The following is a 25,418-nucleotide window of genomic DNA, read 5'->3' as shown; positions in this document are numbered from 1 at the left end:
AATTCTAACTAAATGTATTGAGACATCAGGTGTTACCTAAAGCAGAGGCCTGAGTGGTGATTAGTTTACGTGAGGCACTCGTTTGTCATTTGCAACAGGATGTTCTGTGATCGTGCCAGTGAAGTAAACTGCACTGTCTTCACTCTGTAACGCCGAGTGACTGCTTCTAATCTGGGCTCAGGGCAGATAGCCAAGTTTCCACCTCGCACAGAGCTGACTGTTTGCTTCCTGTCGTGACTGTTTTCTTCCTGAGGTCAGCAGGTTACAGCAGTGACAGTCAACAGGTTGCACAGCACGGCTTACTGTACTGACTGCAGGACTCCCAGGTTCAACGGTTAATCAGTCTAAGTCTGGTATGTGCCAGAACTGTGACGTGGCTCCACCGCTGTCATCTGGGCCACATGGTTAGGTAATCGTTTTAAATGACACTTTGGCGCTAAATTGTGGTGTTTTCATATCCCACAATGGAGTAAATAACATTGTAAAAGCTTTTCCGTGTATTTTTAGCCGTTTTAGCAAACGTGGCTGTAAGGATGACTGTGTTGATCTGAGAGTTCACCACATTAGAATAGTCTGAAGTAATTACTGGTGATCACCTGACTTATTCACAAGGCTGTTTCGTTTTAATTAGTCTTCAGGGTGCTGTGAATGTGTAGAGCATCCAGCTAGGCCACTGACCTTCACCTCACCTTCACATGTTAATAGGCAACAGTGGATCAAGATTTAGTGATCGGTGCTGTGACCTCAGTGCACTGAACTGTGCCGGTCAGTTATGTAACACGGCCTCTGTGGAGACTGAGCCTGGGATAAACTGCAACTTTTCACATCCAACAGGCTTCATTTTCTAAAAGCTAAGCATTTTAACACAATCAGTCAAGTCTGTTTTAAACCTTCAGCGCAGCAGCTTTCTGTTTTTGCAGTTTTTTTTTTTTCTTTCCCATGTCAACAACAACTGAGTGGCTTTTTCTGCTAAAAATAATAGCAGAGCAACACCCAAAGGCCATATCCCACGGCTGCAATTTTCAATTCCTATAAATATTGTTTCATTTTTTTATTATTGGAAACTGACATTACACAACTGCACAACTCATAAATTGTGTAACCAAGCTCATGATCAGAGACTTCTTGTTCCGTTGCTGTGCTCCTAACGGCATACTAAAGACATGTTAGCAGTGCAGAATACACCGTAATCATCAATCATGTAGAGTAGTTGTTGAGCAATTTAGCGCCTGTCTTATTACATTACAGTATTTGCTATGTTAAGGCTGGACAATCGAATACCAGACATGTCAGGTCAAATTAAAAATAACTAGATGACTCGGAGTCTGTTCCAAATATTGCATAATTGTTATGCTGACTGTGAACTGCGGTACTAAGTAATGGACCAAGACTGTCATTTACGCCGCCTGGTCTGCGCTATTTTTATGTTCCTCTCGAAGTCGACCACATGTATGGATAATAATATGATTGTATTTTTGCTTTGCTGTGCTGTTTACATTTTACTGTAGCAGTAAATGGAAGCTAATTTAAAAATATTCAACACGTGAGCACTCAGATATTTAGCCTCTTCTCACTATAGCGTACATTATGACATAGTTTACCTTCTTCTAGTTACGCCGCCTCCTACCTCCAACTACTAACTTACCTTTTACCTCCTCTGACTGCTTCAACATTCATGGTCATTTATTGGAAATTTCCCCACTGTGGGATTAATAAAGGGTTATCTTATCTTATCTTATCTTATCTTATCTTATCTTATCTTATCTTATCTTGTGTCATTCTAATTTCTGTTTGGCTCTGTCTGCTCCTTTCTCTCCTTAATTGCCTTTCCCGTTTTAATTTTTATCCCTTTTCTCAACTCATTCTCTCCCTCTCTGTTCAGCCAATGAAGCTTCATGGCCCAGCCTGAGTAAGAGCGTACCAGACTGGAGGACCAACAGTCCAGAGCAGGTACTGTTTCCACATTAGGCACGGTAATAAAGAACATTCTCTATTATAACTCTCATCAATTCTGCCATGATTAAAATGTTTTCATGCACAGTAAGTGATTTTCCACAGACATTACAAAATTCCTCATTTTGCTGAAGCCCCACTTGAGGCTCCTACTTTGGAGACCATGTCATTGAAGCAGCGTGTGAACTTTTCAACTCAAAGAGTCTCAGGAAGAAAATCTCCAGTCCTGGAGGCTTCTGTGGAAAAATTAGATTATACAGCTGCATTATAGTGACCCTTTAGCCTCACTCTTCATATCTATGTCTCCCCCCCGCCTCAGCTCCCCTCTGGTTATGGTACTTACCCCAGTGCCACCCACCAGGCAGGAGGGCATCACTGTGCCACCAGCTCCCTGCCCCGTTCTGCCCCTGGTACACTGGGCTGGCCCCGATCCAGCGGTGCCAATGCCACCTCCTCCTCCTCATCATGTTCCTCTTCACAGCAAATACAGCAGCGTATTTCTGTTCCTCCTAATTCAAGCCAAGGTACTGTGAGGCCTGTTTAATATCTGATGGGTCACATGTTTGTTTGTTTTATCTGTTTAAAGCTTTTCTAATAAAGAGAAATTTATGTTTCTGTCCGTGACGTCAGGTTCTGCCACCACCTCCCAACCCTCTCCTCTGTCCCCGCAAACGGATCGGACTGATCCCCCTCCAGCGGTGGCTGTTCGACCCTACGTCCCGGATCATCCCTCCAGGCCACAGTCTCCCAGGAAGGGTCCCGCCACTATGAACAGCAGCTCCATCTACAGCATGTACCTCCAACAGCCTCAGGCTAAAAACTATGGGTCTCTCAGCAACAGAGCTACTGTCAAAGCAGGTACTTCAACAGCAAACTGAAGTAACATTTTAAACCTCGCCATGTATTTGGATCCTGCGTACTTTTTGTTGCAAGGATAACCAATCTCTGCCATTTCTTTTCCCCTTCTCTCTGCAGTCTACGGTAAACCCATCCTCCCCACCTCCTCCACTTCTCCGTCCCCTGTCCCTTTCCTGCAGGGAGGAGGAAGAGCAGCAGGGGAGGATGTTACAGATAAAGATGCAGGAAGAGTCGAGGGAGGAGAGAGCAGCGATGGGCAAATTCTTCCACCACCAAGCGTGGACAACATCCCTCGTCCTCTTAGTCCCACTAAGCTGACCCCAGTTGGTAGGTGCCAGGGGATAAATTAAACTGGACGTAACTAATAAGTGTCATGTTTACAATTTATGTCTTCCTATTGTTTATGTGTTTGATATACCAAAACTTACCACTTGAGTTTTTGCTAAAGAAAGTAAGGAACATTATTATTAGTGATGCACGATATTAAAATTTTTGGCCAATACCGATATCTGATATTAAGATTTCTGATATCGCCGATAACCGATATTACCGATGTTGATATTCTATTTTTGTTCACACTGAAAAATGATTATAATAAGAACTGTGAGATGTAGTCCTGAAAGCAACAGCAGTTCATACATTTGCAATAAACAGAAGACAAGAGTTAGGAGCTTCATGCCCCACAAACTCTGTAAAATATTTGAATTTCCTATCTCTGCCCTCCACAGCCCACTCCCAGCTACGATACCAGAGTGATGCAGACCTGGAGGTTCTCCGGAGACGCCTCAGCAATGCTCCACGACCCCTAAAGAAACGGAGCTCAATCACTGAACCCGAGGCCCCACAGGGCCCAAACATCCAAAAACTACTCTACCAGAGGTTTGTGCTGCTGTAGTTTGTTCCACAACAGAGAGATAAACCATGATTATTTGAGTGAAGTTCAAACAGAAACTGAATCCAGGCTGACACAGTGAAAGTAATCCTTGTTGTGGTCTGCAGGTTCAACACGTTGGCAGGAGGCATGGAGGGAAGCTCAGGTAAGACTCTGAGAAAGTCAGGGGACATCAGTGGACCTTCATGATGATGATGATGCATAAATTCAAGTTTCCCTCTTTATTTCAGGCAACACTTTCTACCAGCCTGAATGCCTGCTGGGTGACATGGACAACATCCATTCAGCCAATGGGAACGTGGAGCCTGGTGACAAGCATGTCAGCGTCACAGCTGTGGAGGCTGAAGCCCAAAACCTGAACTCAGACTCCCGCCGCTTGTCTCCTCCGTCCGTTGCCATAGAAACATCCAAAGAGACAACTGCAGCAGTGGAGATTAGCAACAGCGTGTCTCCGTCCGTCCAGCCCAGCCCATCACCTGCCCCTGACAGGCCAGAGGACCAGAACAATAACAACCAGCGAGGATCTAGTCCAGCCCAAACCTCAGTAGGCCACGCCTCCCCGTCTCCATCGCCTCCTGCCCCACCGTCACAGCCTAAGGTACACATAACTGCACCTGACGCTAGATATACACATTAGACCCATGTCCAGTGAATATTATTTACACCTCATCTCCATTGTTTCTCAGCAAGAAATATGTTACTGCTGACCTCAACAAAACAAGCATTCTCCGTAAGGGCTAATGTGTCAGATTAAGCAGCAAGCACTTACTTAGCAATTCCTTTCCTGCTTTGTCAACACATTCCTGTTTCTCTCTCCCCGTGTGCTGCAGGCGAAGCGAACAAACCTGAAGAAGCCGTCATCAGAGCGGACAGGCCACGGTCTGAGAGTCAAGTTTAACCCTCTGGCCCTGCTGCTGGATTCATCATTAGAGGGAGAGTTTGATCTGGTGCAGAGAATCATATATGAGGTAAAATCTAACATAAAGTTGTTGTTAGAGCGTTTGGTATTTTTGGTCTACTACAGTTTTTCGTATTTGTAAAGTTCGTAAAGCTTTGCCAGTTTGTTCAATATTACAGTTACTACAGTGCATTACTGCAGAAAACCTACACACACACACCAAATCACAAACTAGACATAAAGAAGGAAATCTGCTGTCAGAGGGCTGTGAGTGAAGCAGCCATCAGGTGGAAAATAGCAACAGAAAGTCGAAACTGCAATTTCTGATAATACATCACATAACAATGGAATGAAAACTAAACAACAGGGCTGTAACGGGGTACAAATAGAAAGAGTTTAAAGAGATGTAGAATCTGATATTGTGTAAGAAAAGTAAAAGCTAAAAATAGAAACAACAACAACAACATAGGATCGTCTAGACCAGGCAATCAAAAAACAAAAAACAAAACACAGTGTCAGAAAAGTTCCAGGACTGGTGTCACAAAAGATATATTTCAAATCCAAACTACAAGTTTTCCCCTTCCAACTAATCCCTCTGGAGTATAACACACTTTCCCAGCCTTCTCTGCCACGCCGCCATCCACTCCTGGAAAGATTTTTCAGGGATCCTCCACAGCTCTGTCGTCACAACCATCTTGATGTCGTCCACATCTTCAAAACGGGTCCCCTTGATGACCCCCTTGAGCTTGGGGAAGAGGAAACAATCCCACAGAGCCAGGTGGGGTGAGTAGGGAGGTTGCTCCAGCACAGCGATGTTCTTCTCAGCCAGGAACTGTGGGATGCTCAGGGCATTGTGAGCAGGCGTGTTGTCATGGTGAAGCAGCCATAACTTGTCCTGACACAACTCTCACCTCTTCTCGCACACTAAACGAAGCAAACACTGCAGCATCTCTTTGTAGACGTGCTGGTTGATCGTCTGAAGAGGAAAACTCATAGTTTGTAGTTTGGGTTTGAAATATATCTTTTGTGACACCAGTCCTGGAACTTTTTCTGACACACCTTGTAGAATATATTTAAAAGATAAACATAGGCTCTGGGTTTACAACATCAAGCCAGTGTAGAACTACCTTAAACCTGGATTCTTTTTAATGCCAGCGGCTGACTCCTCTGGTTGCAAAAGTCCAACTGTAAAAGAAAAGACCCATGTTATGTCAGCAAACATTCAACCTGATGAGCTGATGGTCTCAATCACTTGTTTCAACCTTTTTTTTAATACAGCAAGGTGTTAACTCTGTAAATTATGGTGCCATTTCAAGGAAACTAGACAATAAATCATGGTGTGTTTAAGGGCAGGGCCACCTTGTGCCTTGTCCTTACGTTGTCAGTCAGCCTTGCTTGTTACGTCTGGTTTTAAAAGATTAAGATGGAAACCAGCCAAATTCTGAATGGTAGGTTTCAACACAAACCAATAAGTGACATCATGGTGGCTACATCCATTTTTTATATATATGGTCAGGGGATGGGGCGGCCTGATGGACGTGCAGCGTGATGGTCAAGGTCAAGCTGGGCATGGAGATGGCGGAGTGGGTCATTAAAATTGATGTGGAACTGACTGTCATCTGTACAGGAGTGGACGTTTGTGATGAAGCTGTAAATTAGGTCACAGAGTGGTATCATATAGTGAAAGGTATGGGGCTACAGGGAAAATGTGCAGAGAATCAAGCAACATGAGACCTGTATGTTGGGAAAGACCTAAACCTTGAGCGTGCTCTGTTAACATAAAGCGAGGTTAAACAGTATTACAAGAAAGTTTTGACTTGGATGTTGCTCCTACGGCTGTTTTAGTTAATGCTGCGGGCAAACTCTGACTAAATAGTCCTTAAAATGTTATGTTGCAGCTGGTGTGCTATGGGAGATTGTTCTTTCCAGAATGTAAAGTGAGTGTAAAATACGGTGTAACAAGAATTTACTGAGCGAGAAAATCCTCAGGAGGGAACCTTCTGTTGAGCCTGTTGAGCCCCTTCAGCAGGACTGAATATCATCACATGCAGCTCGGGTCTGTTCTTTTGGTTACTTTTCTGTGTTCAATGAAAAAACACATTTTGTTACGCAACAGAAATTACATGCCAATAATTACACCCACATGCAGATTGCCTCAACAGATTTGCCATTAACTGAAGCTTTTTCAGTGCCTTCATGACAATACTTACCTTCATCTTTGATCCTCAGCAGCTGTGTCAGGGGAGAGCTGGTCTCGCTTGTGAGGCGCGCTGAGTTATTGTTGAGGACACACTCGCTAGTGTAGCACAGTGTGTTACATCAACACGGAGCGAGCAAAGCCTTACATCTTTAGATGCAAACCCCACATCTATCCCCGACATCTTTCACTGGAAGGAAAAGTGCTTACTGACTTCCAAACTGCAAACTCTAGCTGATACTCTCAAGGAAACAATCAGATGGTTCACATCCACAACAGGCTCAGTTTGACGGTGTCGTAGCCTGAGGCAGGAAGACTCAACAACTTCCAGACTGTTCAAAAAATGTTGCGCTATCTAGAGTTTTGAGGTGAAACTGGGCACTTTTGTAGTGTGCTTCACTTTTACAAGGTTACTGGAGGCTGCTTTGTTTTGCACCATGGACACCCAGTAACTTGAAACTTTAAATATGATGAACTCTAACATCTCTGTGTTCATGTCTCTGTCTTTTAGGTGGAAAACCCCAGTATGCCTAATGATGAAGGCATAACTCCTCTTCATAATGCTGTCTGCGCTGGTCACCACCACATTGTTAAGTTCCTGCTGGACTTTGGAGTGAATGTAAACGCAGCCGACAGTGACGGATGGTCAGTAGCTCCGCTCAGTCATTGAATCACGCAGCAGTGCAGACTAATAACAGAGCAGTGGCTGCTGAAGGACTGGAGGGAGTCTGAGAAATGAACACACTCTCAGAGGCAGCAATGACAGAGATAATTGACTTTCTAAATTCATTTTTGGCTCAGCTGCTCTAACAGCATTGAAGTAGGAGATTACCATATGTAATTAGGCTCTGAATTCAAAAGTTATTTGATTTAATTACTGATGCATCTGATGGAGTTCATGTTTCGTGAGTCTCATCCTTTCTCATCATGGCGTGAGTTTAATTTAACCTGCATCACTGCAACGTCTTTGTCCTTTCTTTATTGGAGGTGAATGAGACTTGGCTAGCAGAGGAATGTTTGAAATCTATTTAAATGTCGTCCTTCCCAGGACTCCTCTGCACTGTGCAGCCTCCTGTAACAGCGTCCACCTCTGCAAGATGCTGGTGGAGTCGGGAGCGGCCATATTTGCCACAACAATTAGCGACGTCGAAACGGCGGCAGACAAATGTGAAGAAATGGAGGAGGGCTACACCCAGTGTTCTCAGTTCCTCTACGGTGGGCAGAAAAACTAAACACAAGAGAAATGTGTCTACAAAGTGACGTATTTAGTACCATCAAGAAACTCTCTTCCACAAATGACTCTTGCATCTCTTCCTCGCAGGTGTACAGGAAAAGTTGGGTGTGATGAACAAAGGCTTGGTGTACGCTCTGTGGGACTACACCGCCCAGCAGGCCGACGAGCTGTCCTTCAGCGAGGGTGACGCCCTCACCGTGCTGCGTCGCCGTGACGACACCGAGACAGAGTGGTGGTGGGCGCGGCTGAACGACCGCGAGGGATACGTACCCAGAAACCTGCTGGGGGTGAGAGAACACTAACTACTCACCACCTAAATGTGCACACTTAGAAAAGTAAAGATATGTCCGCCTGCATCAGCTCAACACTGAGTAACACTGTACAACTATTTGCATGAGTTAAAATTGCACTGGAGCTGCAAGGTGGAGCAGTGGTTAGCATCGTTGCCTCTCAGCTAGAAGGTTCACGTCCCGGTGAGGACACCCGGAATCTTTCTGCGTGGAGTTTGCATGTTCTCCCCGTGCAGCGTGGGTTCTCGCCGGGTTCTCCCGGAGAATTTGATTCTCCTTTAAATGTCCAACTCACAGCGCTGCGGTGTTGTGGATGTATTTTTTATTTCCTTGATGGGTGGCTGCAGAAAGCACATGGTTAAATATCTAAATAAAAGTAGGTAAGTAGCAAACAAATAATTAAGAATTGTTTACTGAATCAATGTGTGTTATTATTTGTAAAAGTAAAACAAAGAGAATAGTACAGAGCGTTATAGAAGTGCAGCGTACTCACTCTGTAATGCTCCTGACTCAGGAATGGCACAACTGATATGTCAGAAGAAGAAGAAGAAAAAAGATCCCAGGCATTCTTTTAGCAAAAGGTTAAAAAGCCGTAGATGGCAGTGTTATGATTGAATTCTAAAAATATAGACAATACTTGTACTTTTCAAATAATCCTGGGCATTACGTAAACCCAGGCAGAGCAGAACAAAGCCTCACTGAGGGTGAAATCATCATCACAGCAAACAGTATTACCCTTTTCATAGAATCAAACACCGGAGCAGGAAGCCAATAAACTAACAGGTGATACGTGCACAGAGTGACCACTAGGTGGCCATACAGAGAAAATACAGAGAAACAAAAACACAATATTTAACTTCAACAAAGGACGAGAATCAGTTTCTTCATTCAGTCCTGAGCGGGCCGCCGTCTGCATTTAGTGTATTTATAAAGTCTCTCTCTGCAGAAATATTCCAGATGGCCAAATCTCCTTTTTGGTGGTTTCTAAATTCTCCACCACAGGACTGTCTGGATCGCTGTTATATATATTAGAAACGTGTTTTCCGTCTTGCATGTCTGTGATCAGAGACTCTTTGTGTGGCCCAGAGTTACAGTTAATTAAGGATTTTATGTCACACACAGTGTAAGCCACTGCTCGCCTTCTTTTTTATTCGCACAGTGGTTGCAAAAGCCACATTTAAAAGAACCGTCAGTGGTTGATGAAGCCAAGTGTTCTTATTATTGCTGGCTGGAGGACGACTTGCTGCTAACCTTTCCCTCAGTGCAGGGGTCTAAAACTGATCTAGGGAGGGGCTGAACAAACTGGATGAGATTCCAGTTTGAGTGTCCTCTTTGTGGAATGTACTCTGGAGCTGTAGGTTTAGTTTTATCCTAAAGATGTTCTTTTCTTCTTCTAAAACACAGACTAGACTTCTTCGTTTTTACTCATAATAAGTCATAATAAGTGCCTCAGTGTAGATAATAACTGATTGTGCAATTACGGTAAGAAGTACAGTCATGACTTGATAATCTGACCCTTAACAAAACCTTGCTGTCCGACAGGTTTTTAGGAGAAATGAACGGAACCCATGAAAAATAGCCTTAACATACCGACAGCCTTGGATTCTGACTCCGACATGACATTTTATGTCACAAATAAGGTATTATCTGACGTAGCAATTCAACAGATTGGCTACATTCCGACTGCAGGACCCAATGCTTGATTCAGATTTTTTTTGTGAAATCGGATTTTTCGTTCACATTTCCAATTAAATGTGACTTGTATGTGATCACCTGTGTGAACTTCATACGACCCAAAACACAACGACGTCACACGCAGCGAGCGTGCGCAGTGTTTACAAAAGTAAACATGGATGGTGGCGATGGCGGGGGAGTGGCACTGCCGATGGTGGAAACAGAACTGTGACTGCTATCCTAAACTAGCATCAACAGCCAAGTACTGCCTGTGCATTCTTACCACTTCTAGCCCGTTGGAGCGCTCCCCCAGGGTAGAAGTGTCGCCCCCGACCGCCCCGAATATTTGGATATTCATCATTAATTGGGCCTGAATATCCAGAGACCAGAAAGTGCTTTTGCAAATACGTGTATATATTCTTATTTGTCTTTTTATACTTTTACTTTTCCGACCAGCCATACTTGTTATTATAACAACTATGAACAATAATTAACAACAAGTGACCCTTCCAGCATCAAGCCCTCCTTGTATCTCGACGTCCGTCTTGACAATCCAACAGCCTTACTATCCGACATAAAAGACGGTTTTACATTTGGTGTCGGATTATCGAGTCACGACTGTGTGTGCAAATTTGATGTTCTGCTCAGTTTATGCTAAACACTAAGCAGGTGAGTGTAATTGAACAGGGGAAGCAGCTTCTTAAGGTGCAGATTTATTCCCACGCAGTGTCTTAGGGTCTGCCTCCATGATGTTCAGCACCTTGAGAACAATGTTAACATGATGTAGTGACCCTGCCCCCTCTCTCTCTCTCTCTCTCTCTCTCCAGCTGTATCCAAGGATCAAACCCAGACAACGCTCACTGGCATAAAGCCCAGAGCAGGAGCCACGCGCACACATGCAGAGGGCGCATGCACACCGAAAAGAAGAAGAAGAAGAAGAGGAGGAGGAGGGAGGAGCAGCACGGAGCAGAGAAAGAAAGCAGGGTGGAGGTAGTCAGGAGGCTGAGAGGGGAGATTGGATTTTGTTTTATCCATCTGCTTGGATGCAGCAGAGCCACTTTCTGGTAGAGGCAGGATATCTTTTCACTGAGTTGCTGAGGAAATTGCCTGGATCTTGTTTTAAGCGATCATAGCTTGACAACTTTACAGGAGTTCAGCAGCATGAGAGACGCTGAATAAAAAAAATATATATGTATAAAAAAAAAAGTCATTTGGATGCAGCTTCAACTTCCGCCCAGCTTAAAACATGAAAACACGAGCTCAGAGTTATAAAGCTCCGTCTGACATTCTGCAAATATTCTTGATCTTTAAATGTCACTTTATTTTTATACAGTGTTAATTTTAAAAAAATAAAATAAAATCAGCACCCAGATGGATGTTTGTAATGCCAACCTCATCAAGCAAAAAGGAGGTGCTCGGTGAACACAGTATGTTGTCTGGGAAGAGTTTAAATGCAGTAAATTCACAATCAGGTGGATGTATGTGTGAGACGTGACATGTGAAAGTGAAACTGGAGAGACGAAAGTGAGGAGAGAACAAACTCCGAATGTGTGTTAGAGCAACTTTGTTTAGCCTGTTGATGGAGCAGCTGGAGTTAGAGTAGAGGTGCAGCCACGAGACGATGACACACGGTAGCTGATAGGAAAAAAAAAAAAGTCATTTCAGAAGAATATTGTGGTTTTAATTTCCCAAACAAGACATAAAAAGCATCTGCGAACCATTACGGATGTGTCAACCTTCGAGTATTCTGTGTTTGTGTTGAGTCAGTGCGAGCTGCCGTGTGGCCATCTGCTCCACCGGTTGGAGAGAGAGAGAGAGAAAGGAAGGAGAACAAGAAAGTGGAGGGAATGAGTTTAAAGGTGAGGGATGGAGAATCTTTTTATTTTTTTTTTTAGATGAAATAAACTCTGGTCCTGGTGCAACTCTGGTACGAGGCACTAAATAAAACACAACACAGCAGTGTTTCCCATACATGAAAAGCTCAGTGTTTAAGGATTTAACTTCCATCAATTTGCTGGTAAATGTCACATGACAGCTCCTGTTGCTGCCCGGTGTTGGTTTTATTTATTCTCCAAAAGGCAGCCTCATTGAGATTTAAACAAAGTCTACAGATTATAAAATGTAATGAAAGTAGCCCAGACAGACTCTTTATTTTTCACAATCTCAGTAGCTGTTTGGTAATGTTCCCCTGTTTTTTTTTTGTTTTTATTTAAAGTGAGACATTGTTTTATATGACTATTATTAATGTTGCTGTTATTACTACTCGTGCACACTGTTTGTTTTTAATCCGTCAGTGCAGGCGCCACTCACTGCTGCCACCCAGTGTACAGGAAGGTTTCAACACAAATAAAGCATCATCTTGAACACGCGCTGTGTAAAATATGAAGCAATAAGGCGACGTTTGGTGTGGGAGTGGAACATTGCTGAGAGGAGTGCATACCATTACTTTGTGTATATGCAACCTGTGACTATACAGCTTATGTACATTAATAACAATAAAGAAATTATAATCCCTACAGAGAATGAAAGCCGTGACTCTGACTCACTTACTCGGTTTTTTGAATTACAAGCTGGTCCGAACAGGTGGATGCACTGAAATCCAACTGGTGGAAGGAGGTACTTAAACTGAGTGTTTTCTTTTCTACTTTTAATCCACTACATCTCAGACAGAAGAAGAATATTCTGCTTTTTACTTCTCCATATTTATCTGACACGTTTTGAATGGGATTAGTTTGAGAATTAAGATATTTTTTGTAATTTTTTTGCACACAAAACCCTTTAAAATCTGATATGTTGTAAATTAAACTACCCAACAGTTTATTCAGCTGACACTCTTAGCTGATTAATAATAATTTATAGCACTTGTGATGATGTTTCTCACAATCTTTGGACATTTTACAAACCAAGCAATCAATGAATTATCAAAAAAAAATAATAAGCAGATTAATTAGTCATAAATAATTGAATTAACCAGCTGTATTTAGGTCAAAATTAGCTGCACATGAGCAACTGCAACAGTAAAATCCTGTTTTAACATCAATGCATGACCATTTACTGCACTTTTACTTTTAATACTTCAATTACGATTACTTTCACTTTAGTAACTTTTGCAATCAATGACTTTTTCTTGCAACAGAGAACTTTTACAGTGAAGTATTAGTAGTTTTTACTCAAGTAAAGGATGTGAATATCTGCTGAAATCATTCCCATTGAATGACAACATGTAGTATAATATAAAAGCAGACTGTAGCATGACTTGCTCTTTTTCACTCTGTAACGGACACAGTTGTACAAACACCCACACTGTAACCCTTCAACTTAATTACCTGTGGACTTTAGATAGCAGTCACAGTCTAAGGTCATTCAAGGATCAGCTCTGACAGAAGACTCTCCACCTGTGAGTTTCTCTCTCATTGCATTCACAAAATCCTCACACTGTGCAGCTATTTTTTAATTTTTCTTTCTTTCTTTTTTACAGTCTGTTATGCAGTTTTTATCTTATTTTAACGGCTAGAACACACAGTCTGCTTATTTAGATGCAACTTTAATTTGCAAAAAAAAACGTCAAGGTAGCACACAAACACTACAGATGAAGTGGGTTTCAAAATAAGAGCACGGAGTTGAAAACCGAACAACACAATACAACACGTTAGCATGGAGATGTTGGTAAATCATTATTGTTATTATTTTTATCATGGATATGAGTTTAGATGTGAGGTGACTACAGTTACGGTTTAATATTTCCCATCTGTTGACATAATATTTTGAAGGAGCAACCACAGGCGGAAGTGCTGCTTGTTGTGTTGGTGCTACATGTGTAGCATAATGTAGCGAACAAGGGAGCTGTGATACATTCTGTATTATCTAAAACTCCTCATTGTGTGGTTCAGCAGGACACTTTAACCACATGTAAGTGGACTTTTCATACTTTTAAATGTGCTGTAATTTACTGAAGTGCACCGTGTGTCTCAGTACGCTGTTTGTGTTACTGCCATTAACGTCAAGTCGTTGTGTTGTGTTCAATACACTGGTATATTACAGTTAATGTCACTGCTAGCATGTTTATAAGAGGACAGAAGTAAAATAGAACTGCTTTCATCCTTCCATAGAGCTGTACTTATGGGTTCACTGTAAAACAGGGTGACACATGACAACAACAGTCACAGCTAAACTATCTGAAAACTGTCAGTGTGAGAGTTAGGACATCATATTCTCATGGTTTCTTATTTTGAGCAGCAGATGCAGTTTTACTATATTTACAAGATGCTGTTGTGTGTTTAAACAGATCAAGTCCACCTACAGGCATCCAGCCTGTTTATGATTCCAGCATTGAACTTTCTCTCAGTTTGTGATTAGAACTTATCAGACTACAGTCATTAACTGAACCATAAAATGTGTGTGTTGTCCTGTCTGGCAGCTACTTTTATGATGAGAGAGCTTCTGTTATTCATTCATACATGCACAATAATGTCATTCATTCAGATATTATGCTGGGAATTCACATAAAGTACTGTGATGGAAAAAACTCTCTCACTATTTACACTGGCTGTAATTTATACTTATTAGTATTTAAGGAAGTTAAAACTGTTGTGTTGTGTGCTTACATGATTTTGGAGATCCTGCGTCTTTGTAAAGCTGCAGGTATTTAACAAACTCAGAGGAACGACTCCTACAAACAGCTGGAAGCAACAAACTCAACTTTTTGTTAACGTTTTGAGGTCTGTGTGTCTGTCTGAGTTACTGTTAATGAATTAAACACAATGATTCTAAATGTCATCACTTCACAGTAATGACATAACGTTGACGTAGAACAGTAGAGTATTTGCTCTTATACAATTTTAAAGATTAAGACTTTAACACATTTGAATTTGTAAAAACAGGCCCCTGTGGTTGAAATCTGTCCAATGTCTTTCTGGTATTTTGCAAATAGACTCGTGAACAGATCTTCACAGAAAAGAGCGATACATGACAACAGCTTTTCTGCTGGGAGTTAGAGTCTGAGGCGTTCAGGGCCACCTCACACCAGAAACATGAAGGTTGTTTGTTCATTATCAATGTGACATTCACACCAACACTCACCTTGAGCTCCTACCCAGAAAGAGTCCAAGATCTTTAATGTGAAAGCTCAGAGAATGTGTGTGAAGACAGTTTATTTATTTTCTTCCTAAAAACTGAGCAATTGCATTTTTCCCAAAGGTTTCCTATTGGATTCAAGTGAGGCAACAGTGTTGGTTAGATCATAATTTGTACTTTTCTTTTGATTTAGAAACTTCTCAATCTGGAATGTTCATCATCAGCCAATCTTCTGCAGACTTGTCATATAATGTCACCTCTTCAACTTTTGCATTCACTGAACTCACACTTCACTGTCAGGACCATGCATTCACTATGATGGTAGTCTTTCCTGCATTTTAGTGTCTAAGAGTCAGCTTTTTTTTTTCCTTGAATGCCACCCATAGAAGTTGATGTTATGCGCTGCCCTGACCCCTTTGCCAGGTCTGAAGCAAAGCACTGTCTGATTTTTCAGCTCTTCTGGCAGTTCATGGAGCCATGATGTAGACATACAGATAGATACAGCTCATAGGTCCACAACTGAGAAAGATCCTGCTGTTCACGGGTCATTTAGTAGTCTAGTTAATGCAATTAGGCTGATTGGAAATCACAGGTTTTCTAGCTTGTGTGTCAGTGATCACATATCTATTCACTTTTGTTGCATTAAGTTTTTACTTTTGGGCTTGTCTTGTCAATGGAATCCTAAAAATTTTAAAAAAATGTTTTGGAGTGTTCATAAGAGGAAATGCTCACCCTGTCAACTTAGAAATAATGCAATAGTTGAAAGGTGATGGAATTTTTTGAATCATTTCACATTTAAATGATATTGCATAGGGATGTACATATTTTTGTTTTATCCTATTTTCCTCAGCTCAGGTTTGCTGTAAGATTTTCACTTTCCTGTGCTCTAGCTTCTTGCTTCTTGCCTCAGCTGTTCTCAGAAGCAGCCTTGGCTCTCAGTCTGACTGGAAACATGCCAACAATGAGCACAATTACCATTAAACACATGTGGCACAAATGACCTCCTCTTCTGCACCACCTGTTGACCCCCTAACTCCAGACTCACTCACCAACGTTTTCTAGAGCTTTTCAGTAGTTTGTCATCACTCTCAACTCTCTTCTTTTCCGCCCACTTCTTTGGCATCCAAAGAAACCAGCTGCACCATGGCGAAGCATTTCCACGTGAACACACCACTGCTGGAGTCTATGGGGATGTCCAAGCGAGTGGGAACTACCGTCTATATGAAGATGGAGAACTCGCAGCCCGCAGCTTCCTTCAAGATCCGTGGCATCGGACACCTCTGCCAGCAGGTGGGAGCTCCTCTAGTGGTGCTTGTAAACCCTTTCACCTGCCAGCATAAGATGAAGAAAACATCAGACGATGACTGTTTGATGTGTCTTTGCAGCTCGCCAGACAGTCCAAAGGAGTTGTCTGCTCTTCAGGTGACATTTCTACTATGACACAGCATCTTCTCATTACAGTACAGCAACAATATCTGTTGTTTTAACAGATGGTGTGGTCTTCTTTCTCCAGGTGGTAATGCAGGCATCGCTACAGCCTACGTAGCCAGAAAGATGGGAGTCCCAGCCACTATCATTATTCCGTCCTCTTCTCCCCAGCTGGTGGTCCAGAGACTGCAGGATGAGGGAGCTACTGTCAAGATTGTAGGCAAGGTGAAGGATGGCGTTATGTAGGCAGTCATGGGAAAAATTATTAGACCGTCCTTGTTTTCTTCAATTTCTTGTTCATTTTAATGCCTGGTACCACTAAAGGTACATTTGTTTGGACAAATGTAATGATAACAACAAAAACAGCTCATTAGAGTTTAATTTAAGAGCTGACATTTTCCATGGTTTTCTTGATAATATAACAAAATCACTTCAGTTCTTACATCAGTAGCTGTGGCATCGTACTGCCAAATACAATGCTTTTAGGTAAGTGTTCTAGGTCTTGTTGGAAAATCCAGTCATTGGAGGCAGGAAAGAGTTTTTCAGCTGATGGGGGAAGACTGTTTTCAAGAGTAGCCCTGTACATGACCTGGTTCATTCGCCCTTTATACAATTGCATTTGCCCTGTTCTACCCACACTGAAACAATCCCAGATCATCACTGATGTACCCCCATGTTTTACTGTAGGGGCAAGACAGACTGGTTTGTAGGCTTCTCCAGGCTTCCTCCTAACCAGTAAACTGGCTGGAGTGGGCATCAACTGTCTTCCGAACACGTCCACATGTGGGGAGGCCCCGGGCAGACCCAGAACCTGCTGGAGGGATTATATATCTCTCGGCTTGCCTGGGAACGCCTCGGGATCCCCCAGGCAGAGCTGAAAAGCGTCGCCGGGGGGAGGGAAGTCTGGAATGACCTGGTCCACCTACTGCCCCCGCGACCCGACCCCGGATAAGCGGAAGATAATGGATAGATGGATGGATGGATGGATGGATGGATGGATGGATGGATAGATAGATGGATAGATGGATGGATGGATGGATGGATGGATGGATGGATGGATGGATGGGCATTAATTGAAAATTTCCTCTGCCTTTCGTGGATGAAGGCCTTCTTCCATGTTCTTTTTTTGTCGTGTTCATTGTATTCTTCAGGTAATATACCTTTAGTGGTACAAGGCATTAAAATGAACAAGAAACTGAAGAAAACAAGGGTGGTCTCATATGTTTTCCATGACTGTATATGTAGGAGGTCTCTATCGGGCACAGATACCAGTTCAGATCTGATTAGGTTTGTTTAAATTTGATTCTTTTAAATGAACACCTGAGCACTAGACAAACTTTTTTCCTCTCAGGTTTGGGATGAAGCCAATGCAGAGGCTCTCAGAGTGGCAGAAGCCGAAGGCCTCACCTACGTTCCTCCGTTCGATCACCCCCTGCTATGGTAGAAACCCTCTCAGTTAAAATGGCCAGTCTGTGGTGGATGTCTGATAGAATTACTGACTTTCTCGCTGCTCCTGTGTTTGTGTCCATACAGGCAGGGCCACGCCAGTCTGATCGCAGAGGTCGCGGCCTCTCTGGGTCCCAGTGTGAAGCCCGGAGCTGTGCTGGTGTCCGTGGGCGGAGGAGGCCTCCTGTGTGGGCTCGTCCAGGGCCTGAAGGACGTAGGCTGGACGGACGTACCCATCGTTGCCATGGAGACGGTGGGGGCAGACAGTTTCAACGCTGCGGTTAAGGCGGGGAGGCTGGTCACTTTGGATGACATCACCAGGTTAGATGTTAGAGCTGGAGTGTTTTTTTTTTAAGTTTTTTGAACGCGCCCTCATCTCTCCCCACCGTCCGCCTCTCCACAGCGAGGCGAAATGTCTCGGAGCAAAGACGGTTTGCAAGCAGGCCTTCGAATACAGCCAGAGCAGCGAGCTGACCATCATCTCCGAGGTGGTGACCGACCAACAGGCGCTGCAGGCCATCCAGACATTCCTCGGTTAGTGTGGTTGTCGCCTTGAATCTGCCTTTAAAGCCCAGACTGTGTTCTTCCAGTTTATTCAGCTGTAATGATGATGAGGGATATGAAATAATTGACGTATAAGCAGAAAAATGACCAAAGACTTTACTAAAATCATGCTTTTAGGTTGTTGTCTGATCATTTTTGCTACAGTTTCTTTTAATTGAACGTGTGTACAGGGCAGGCGTACTGTTTCTTCATCCTCCAGAATACATGGAGTTAACTCCAAACCACCAGGCTGCTATAAGACATTTTCAACCCTCACCTTAGAATCTGCAGCTCTGCCTTTCAGTTTGCCGACGTGGGCGACACAACTCTGGAGTTTCATGACAGAACCACAGTCAGTGGTGGAAAGTAGTTAAGAACTTCTGTCCAAGTAACACTGAACATTTGAGGAACTTGTTCTTTATTTTAGCTTTTCTACTTTATACTTCTAGTTGAGTACATTAGTGACACATCAGAATCAGATTTTGTATAAACTAAACAAATAATGACGTAGTTAGAGATTAAAGCAGGAACGTGTTTCCTCTTTAACCCTGATCAGGACTTTCATGTTGCCGTACGTAGAAGGTGTTTCAGGGTTCATTGGACCCCAAGAAAGAATATTTGTTGGTATTCATTAGAGAATTTTATACTATGGTAAATAAATTTTCTGATAAATTGACGTATTCATGGTTCCAAATCTGTGACAAATGTCTCTTTTTATATTTTAAAAAAACATATTCAGAATTAGAAAACCAATACCAGTCACCTAAACCAAATGGCCTGGGGGTCCAAAAGACCCCAAAAGTCCTCAACAGGGTTAACTTTGATATCTCAGTATTTCTCTATAAAGAAATCAAACACAGATTAGTGCAGTGGAAGTTTATTTTTTTCTTCTTCCTCCTACATTAAACACCTCACAACCCTTTGGAGCGACCCAACCCTGCAGCTGTCTTCACCATCAACTACTGTTTCATACATTTTACTTCATGTATCAGTCACATGTTTTACTGTAGAATGAGTTCCTTTACTTTATGTAAAATTTGCTGATGATACTTTTGTACTTTTACTTAAGCAGCCGTTTGAATCCAGGACTGTCACATGTAGTAAACTATGTTAACGACTCACAAAACGAGGGGGAGGAGCAATAGACCCCCATTTGAAACTGAAACTCAGATATTAATGGATCCTTGAGGATTTAAGTAACTAGAACTCCCAACTACTCAGTCAGAACTGATGAAGCCTTTTGGGTGATGGTGAAACGTCCTCAAGGAACTCAAGCAAGTCCAGCTGCTACGATTAATCCACCAGAATAAAGTGTGTTCCTAATGTTGTCCTGGGACTTCTTCTTAAGTGAATAATCTGAGTACTTTCTCCACTACTGACCACATAAGTGCTCCAACCTGCCTTTAAACCAGGTCAAGACTTGTTATTTTTGATGGAGCTGATGACTGCGTGTTCCTCCTCGACACCAGAGCTCACCTCTAACTGACAGCATCTTTGAAGTAACAGCGTTTGATGTTTCCAGCATGTTGTGATTAAAAGCTGCGTCCAAAAACACACAGCGAAAGTCCTGAATTCAAAACCTTGTCTGAGCAAAAGTAGAAAATTATTATCAGCAAAATGTAAAAGTATCAAAAGTCCTCATGATGTAGAAAAGTTTACTGCTGCAGTTTACATAGTGCAGGTCTGAACGCTGGTGGTCTTGTAGATGAGGAGCGTGTGCTGGTGGAGATGGCGTGTGGAGCAGTGCTGGCAGCCGTCTACAGCGGACTTATAGGCAGACTGCAGGACGAAGGTAACTATTGTGGAGTCATCGTCACTTGTTGTTTCTGTCCTGAACCAGTGGAGGAAAGTCAGACTACTTTCTTATGAGTTTTACTGACTTTACAGCTCTTCTGTTTGTCTTTAGCAGTGTTTAGGAAAAGACATTATATAAACATCGGTGTAGACTTTTGGATAGACACAGGACATATGTTCCCTCGATATTTAGAAAAGCACATTCACTAGAATGCTGGGAAATGTAGTGTTTGAGAGTCAGAATTTCCTGGACAGGCTCTGCTTAATGTGCCAAACCCCAGAGTTTAAACTAAATTTCTGTCCCTGCATGTTAGTGTGACATTTAGGTAGATGTTTCTGAGCAATAATAATAATAATGATCCTCCTCAGAGATAAAAAGACAAACAATCAATCAATCAAGTGTCATGCAATTCAGCGCAGGCGATCGTTTCTCTCCATCTAATCCGATGTTTGCTTTCTGAATAGTGACTGTTCCATGCGTAGCCATGATGTCAGCCCGTCCATCATTTTCATTCTCTGTCTGCCTCGTCCTCTCTTCCCGTTCACTTTTCCCAGTTGTGACAATATCCTCAAGGGTCTCTTTCCTTATGATGTGTCCAAAAAATGTTTTCTAATTTTGTCCTTTTTTTTTTAAACAAACATGAAAAAGACAGGCGGTCGATGCTAATATCTACGACAACTTTTCTTTTTAGGTCGCCTGCCAACTCCCTTGGGCCCCCTGCTGGTGATCGTGTGCGGCGGCAGCAGCATCAACTTGGAGCAGCTGAGCAGCCTCAAAGAAAAACTACAGACCTGAACTACTGTGTGTGTGCAGGTGTGTGTGTTTTGTGAGTAGAAAGATGACTGGATGAATTTAAAGAAATGCACAAATTTATTGCCTTGAAAGCAAAAATCCTATTTTGAGACATTTCAGAGAGTTAGTTTTAATATAAATGAATTAGTAAAGTTGTGTAAAGTACAGAAATCAAATGAAATGTTTTAGAAAAGTCAAATAAATCTCTGCAAGAATCAATTATTGCTTCTTCTCATGTGCAGATGCTCACTGTTCAGTTACCAGGTTTCCCCACATGGTGGTGTCACAGTTCACTGTTCAGAAGAAAATCATCCACAGAGTCCATCGCAGAGGAACGTTCATGGGAAGAAAGCTTTTCTGTTGTGTGACTACTACAGCCAAGTATTTGTTCAATAAAACCTTCTCCTAGTCTTTTTGTAGATTTATTTTTTCCTAAGAAATATAGTTTAAAAACAAAACACCAGACCCTCACAGCTGGACTGTCACTTTCCTCTCCACATTAATTTTAGAAGTCCAGTCGGTTTGTGTTGTGTGTAGGAAGCCATTACTATGGAAACAGCTCCTCGCTGCTCGGTGTGCGTCAGAGTTCACTTTAACAACTTGTAGATAATGTTCGCCTTCCCGGCTCTCAGACGGTTGCATAAGACATTAGGGTTGTTCGCAAAGAGCACAAGCAGATAATGGACTTCATGCTAACGCTTGCATAATCAGCTGTGCAACGCGGCGTCGCCTGTTCAAAAGCACCTCGAGCCGTTTATCGATCAGAGCAAAAAAAGAATACAAAATAAGGAAGCTGGAGTGACGGCGGCTCCGTGTGTCGGCGTGCTGAGGTGGGAATGGGAGAGCTTTGTGATGCTGATAATAAAGGCTGCTGCAGGCCGCGGTATCTTTACAATAGATGTTTTGTTCATTCTCAGGTAGTAATTTATCCTGTTATCAGCCGTCGCTCTGCACATCACAAATGGATTCAGCCTCAAAGTATTGGCTTTGTAATGGATACATTATACGCTTTTCTTTTGCACAATAACCAGGTGTATTGTTCGGGAAAAGTTATGCAATGACAGTAGCTGCATGCATGATTTATGATGGATTATATGTAGATGTGTCTTTAGCTGTTGGTGCCCGTCCACCTCACTGAAACACAGCTCCATTCTTCTTAAAAAACTCTTTTGCCATGTGTATATGTATGCTTTGGGTTTTGATCTTCTAAAATTGGTAGGAAATTATTGATACCCGCTAAAAGTGGATTGCAGTGATACTTTAAGGAGTCTGTTGTCCTCAATCAGTAAAGCAGGTGTCCTCTATAGACAAGGAGCAAAGGAAGAAAATAGTGTCCAGTCAACTTATAATTCCAGACCATCTGTGTGCAGCCTCATGTTCCTGTGACCACATCTGTTCAAGCCCGTCTCCAGTCTTTAAAAAAAACAAACATAAAACTCATTTCTGTGTTAAAGTGCTACTTATTTATTGGCTTTTTTCCCATCAAAATGACCCCTTTTTGCCGGAAAGTGGCTTAGATGTTACTCTGCTGCCTTCAGAAAGTACAGATCTATGTGCAGTTCTCAACCCACCTCTGCACTACTTTCTGCATCTTGAGCACACCAGCTCACCTGTGATGCTGCTCAAATACTGTACAACTACTCTAGGCTACGCAATGGTGCGAGTAGTAGAAACCAAGTCAGAAACCAATTCTAAAGAAGAAAGCCCGACCCTGCAAGTTGACAGGGTTGGTTCCTTATGTTGTTCCATATAAACCCTGTAAGTCTGAATGTATGTTTTTGAGACCGTTATCAGAACACTGCAGCTTTGAATGATCGGCCACGGTGGTGACTACTTATTTTGTTTGTGGTATATCAGATACCCAAAAGAGGCTTTGGGATGAAGCTGTTGATCAGTCTGGAGGTTCTTCCTTTAATGCTCTGGAAACATTTGCCTGATGGCAGCAGTTCAAACAGTTTATGGAGAAGGTGTGAGGAGTCCCTGCAATGTTCAGTGTCCTGCTCTTGTTATATTTATATAATTATATATTTATTTATATATATATATTTATATTCCAGTTGCGGTAACTTCATGACATTGGATTGATAACTTCACTTTTCTTCTCCTTGAGCTCAGGATTTCAAGTTCTACCTGAACAAGTCTGGACAATTTCAAACAGTTGATGCTGCTGATTAATCTAAATCTAAATCTACTTCTACTGACTCAGTTTATTGGTTGAACATAACTCCATTGGAGGTTGTCATAACTCTGTAAGATTGCTGCAAACTGTTTGTTGAGACTAAATGCTATTTTTTAGAGTGTATGCTCTCAGAATAAAAAAAAAAGTTTAAAGGAAAAGCTCCGCTGTGAAACACAGAGGAGGCTCCTAAGTACTGTGGCGTCAAAATCTGAAATTTGTCGAAGCATTTTAGAGGAATACCTTCTGCTCCATGTCAGAGAGCTCTGTATCGGTCACAGCTCATGTTTCTAGATGATGACCAAAAAAACCATACATCTAAAAGCAGCTGGAATGGATGAGAAGAAAACTTTGACCTGTAGTGCAGCGCTGAGTCCAATCTGAACATCTCCACTGAAGCTGAGCTGAAACTGGCAGCTGTTAAAAAAATGAGCCAAACCAGCAGCAGAGAAGTGCTGATGTCTCATTATGAGCCACAAAAAGCGCTTGATTGCAGCGGCCGCCTCAAAAGCGCTGCGCTCCGAAATATTAGGTTAAGAGTTCCAATCATTTCGTCCACTGCCATTTTCATTTGATGTATTATTTGAAATAATACGTTAGAGTGAAAATCAAAGGCAGCGTGTTTGTTCAGTCACGTGTTGGTATCCGAGGTCAGAAATATTAAAGAGATTAAAACTCGCTGGCTGCATTTATTAAATCTATTCCAACACCGACGCAGAGATTATAAACCAGATAAGTTGAGGATTTGTGGAATGGATTGTGCAAATGAACGTCGTGATTAGATGTTCCACAAACGAGTAAAACGGCTCAGCGTGTGTCCCGGCCTTCGTTTGCTATTCGGTGTATTTTGAGATGCTTGTTGCTTAGCGTCCTTCCTCTCTCTGATGTGAATAAATTAAGTGATATAAGGATTGCAGTTATGAAACGTCTCCCATTCAGCTGCTGGAAAAACACATGTAGAAGCTCCTCTAAATAACCAGATCTTCCCAGCGGCATGGCAGGCAGGCGGGCAGGTTGAACCGAGCAGCTCCCAGGAGTCTTTGTCTGCAAGGTCATACATGCCGTGGACATGATGGTGTTGTAAATGCTGCTCGGCGTGACGCAACACGGTCCAAAATTCTGGCACCAAGGGGGAACTAACCAGGTGTCCCTCTCACCTGCTCGCCTGTATTACGGGTTGTTTACACCGTGAGCAATTACCGTTCATACGTGATTGAATAATTGTGAGATGACTGGTGTAAATAATCCGTGTAGCTGACCTGCAGCTGTGCTCCCTCCTCTGGTGGATGCGATCAGGGCAGCTGGCAGACGGAGGAGCTAGCGGACGCGCCGGCCCATTTCTATGACAACGGGAAGGAGCTGCTTTGATGAGCCCAGCAGAGGGCATTTGAGCAGCTATAAATAGGACAAAGTAAACAGGAATGAATGGAGGAGACGGAGAGGGAAACGTGTGTGTGTGCATTTGTTTATTATGCGCATGTTTTACAGTCTGTTGTCGGCTCTGTAAAATTAGAGCTGCATGTATTGAGTACTTTTATTATTGGTGTAGTTTGTTTTCTTGATTAACCAATAAGGATCAGATTTTAGAAAAGAGTGAGGATTATTTCATCCTTAAATGTTGTGTTTTGTCCAAAGATATTCAGCCATAGAGGGCTAAAGAAACCAGAAACTACACCACTTCAGAAGCTGTAATGAGAGAATTTTGACTTTTCTTCCATTAAAAAAATGACTCAAACCAATTAACAATTCTGATTCATTTAATAATCTACTTGATTAATTGTTGCAGCTCCACTCCTTCTTGGTGCCAGTGAATTCTTGGAGAACGCTTCTGTCCAGTGAGGTTTTATATAACGCTCTAAACACAGCTCTCTGCATTTGGAAAGGATGTTTCTCTTTTTTTAGTCAATGCTGCTGCAAAAGCCTCGTATATGAAACCCCACACAAAGAAGGGAATCAGGTTTAATTATGCAGATGGAGGAAAACGCTGACATTTTACTTGTTTATTAATTCATGTAAGAATACTCTCGCTTCTTAAAGGTCTTTTACTCTTTTTTCGTACAGTGCTGCGTGTGAAAATAGTAGCAGAGGTCGTGGTGGGTGGTCGGGCCTGCTGGGCCAAGCTGGTGTTTGAAGTCAGTAATTTTTATCTAACATGGTTGCTTCCTTTTT

At 42.4% G+C, this 25,418-nt stretch overlaps 2 protein-coding genes across 5 annotated transcripts in view; both read left to right on the top strand.

The window, feature by feature from the left end:
• Positions 1-12,524, top strand: part of LOC103365836 (apoptosis-stimulating of p53 protein 1-like) — a 58,887-nt gene extending 46,363 nt beyond the window's left edge. For both annotated transcript variants that reach the window (XM_008293387.1, XM_008293386.1), the window contains 12 exons: positions 1,883-1,950; positions 2,273-2,477; positions 2,584-2,811; positions 2,929-3,138; positions 3,540-3,690; positions 3,811-3,848; positions 3,934-4,301; positions 4,534-4,671; positions 7,310-7,443; positions 7,847-8,013; positions 8,120-8,319; positions 10,824-12,524. In XM_008293387.1, the coding sequence (XP_008291609.1) occupies positions 1,883-1,950; positions 2,273-2,477; positions 2,584-2,811; positions 2,929-3,138; positions 3,540-3,690; positions 3,811-3,848; positions 3,934-4,301; positions 4,534-4,671; positions 7,310-7,443; positions 7,847-8,013; positions 8,120-8,319; positions 10,824-10,865 (1,949 nt within the window). In that variant the 3' untranslated portion in view covers positions 10,866-12,524. The remainder of the gene's footprint in view (positions 1-1,882; positions 1,951-2,272; positions 2,478-2,583; positions 2,812-2,928; positions 3,139-3,539; positions 3,691-3,810; positions 3,849-3,933; positions 4,302-4,533; positions 4,672-7,309; positions 7,444-7,846; positions 8,014-8,119; positions 8,320-10,823) is intronic.
• A 1,294-nt stretch (positions 12,525-13,818) lies between these two features.
• sdsl (serine dehydratase-like) lies at positions 13,819-21,486 on the top strand. 3 transcript variants are annotated; one of them, XM_008293384.1, is made up of 10 exons: positions 13,819-13,905; positions 16,199-16,359; positions 16,455-16,491; positions 16,583-16,722; positions 17,849-17,937; positions 18,031-18,264; positions 18,347-18,477; positions 20,192-20,278; positions 20,973-21,094; positions 21,331-21,486. In XM_008293384.1, exons 2-9 carry the CDS (start codon positions 16,213-16,215, stop codon positions 21,074-21,076), a joined length of 969 nt encoding a protein of 322 aa, XP_008291606.1. In that variant the 5' UTR covers positions 13,819-13,905; positions 16,199-16,212; the 3' UTR covers positions 21,077-21,094; positions 21,331-21,486. The 3 variants fall into 3 exon arrangements, with proteins under 3 accessions (XP_008291606.1, XP_008291607.1, XP_008291605.1); XM_008293385.1 differs by having other exon boundaries at positions 21,316-21,486; XM_008293383.1 differs by having other exon boundaries at positions 20,973-21,486.
• The last annotated feature ends 3,932 nt before the right edge of the window (positions 21,487-25,418 follow it).

The sequence above is a fragment of the Stegastes partitus genome, unplaced genomic scaffold (genome assembly GCF_000690725.1).
Source record: "Stegastes partitus isolate 25-593 unplaced genomic scaffold, Stegastes_partitus-1.0.2 Scaffold880, whole genome shotgun sequence".
Lineage (NCBI taxonomy): Eukaryota > Metazoa > Chordata > Actinopteri > Pomacentridae > Stegastes > Stegastes partitus.
The sequence above is the reverse complement of the archived record's forward strand: the minus strand, read 5'-3'. Positions and strand labels throughout refer to the sequence as shown.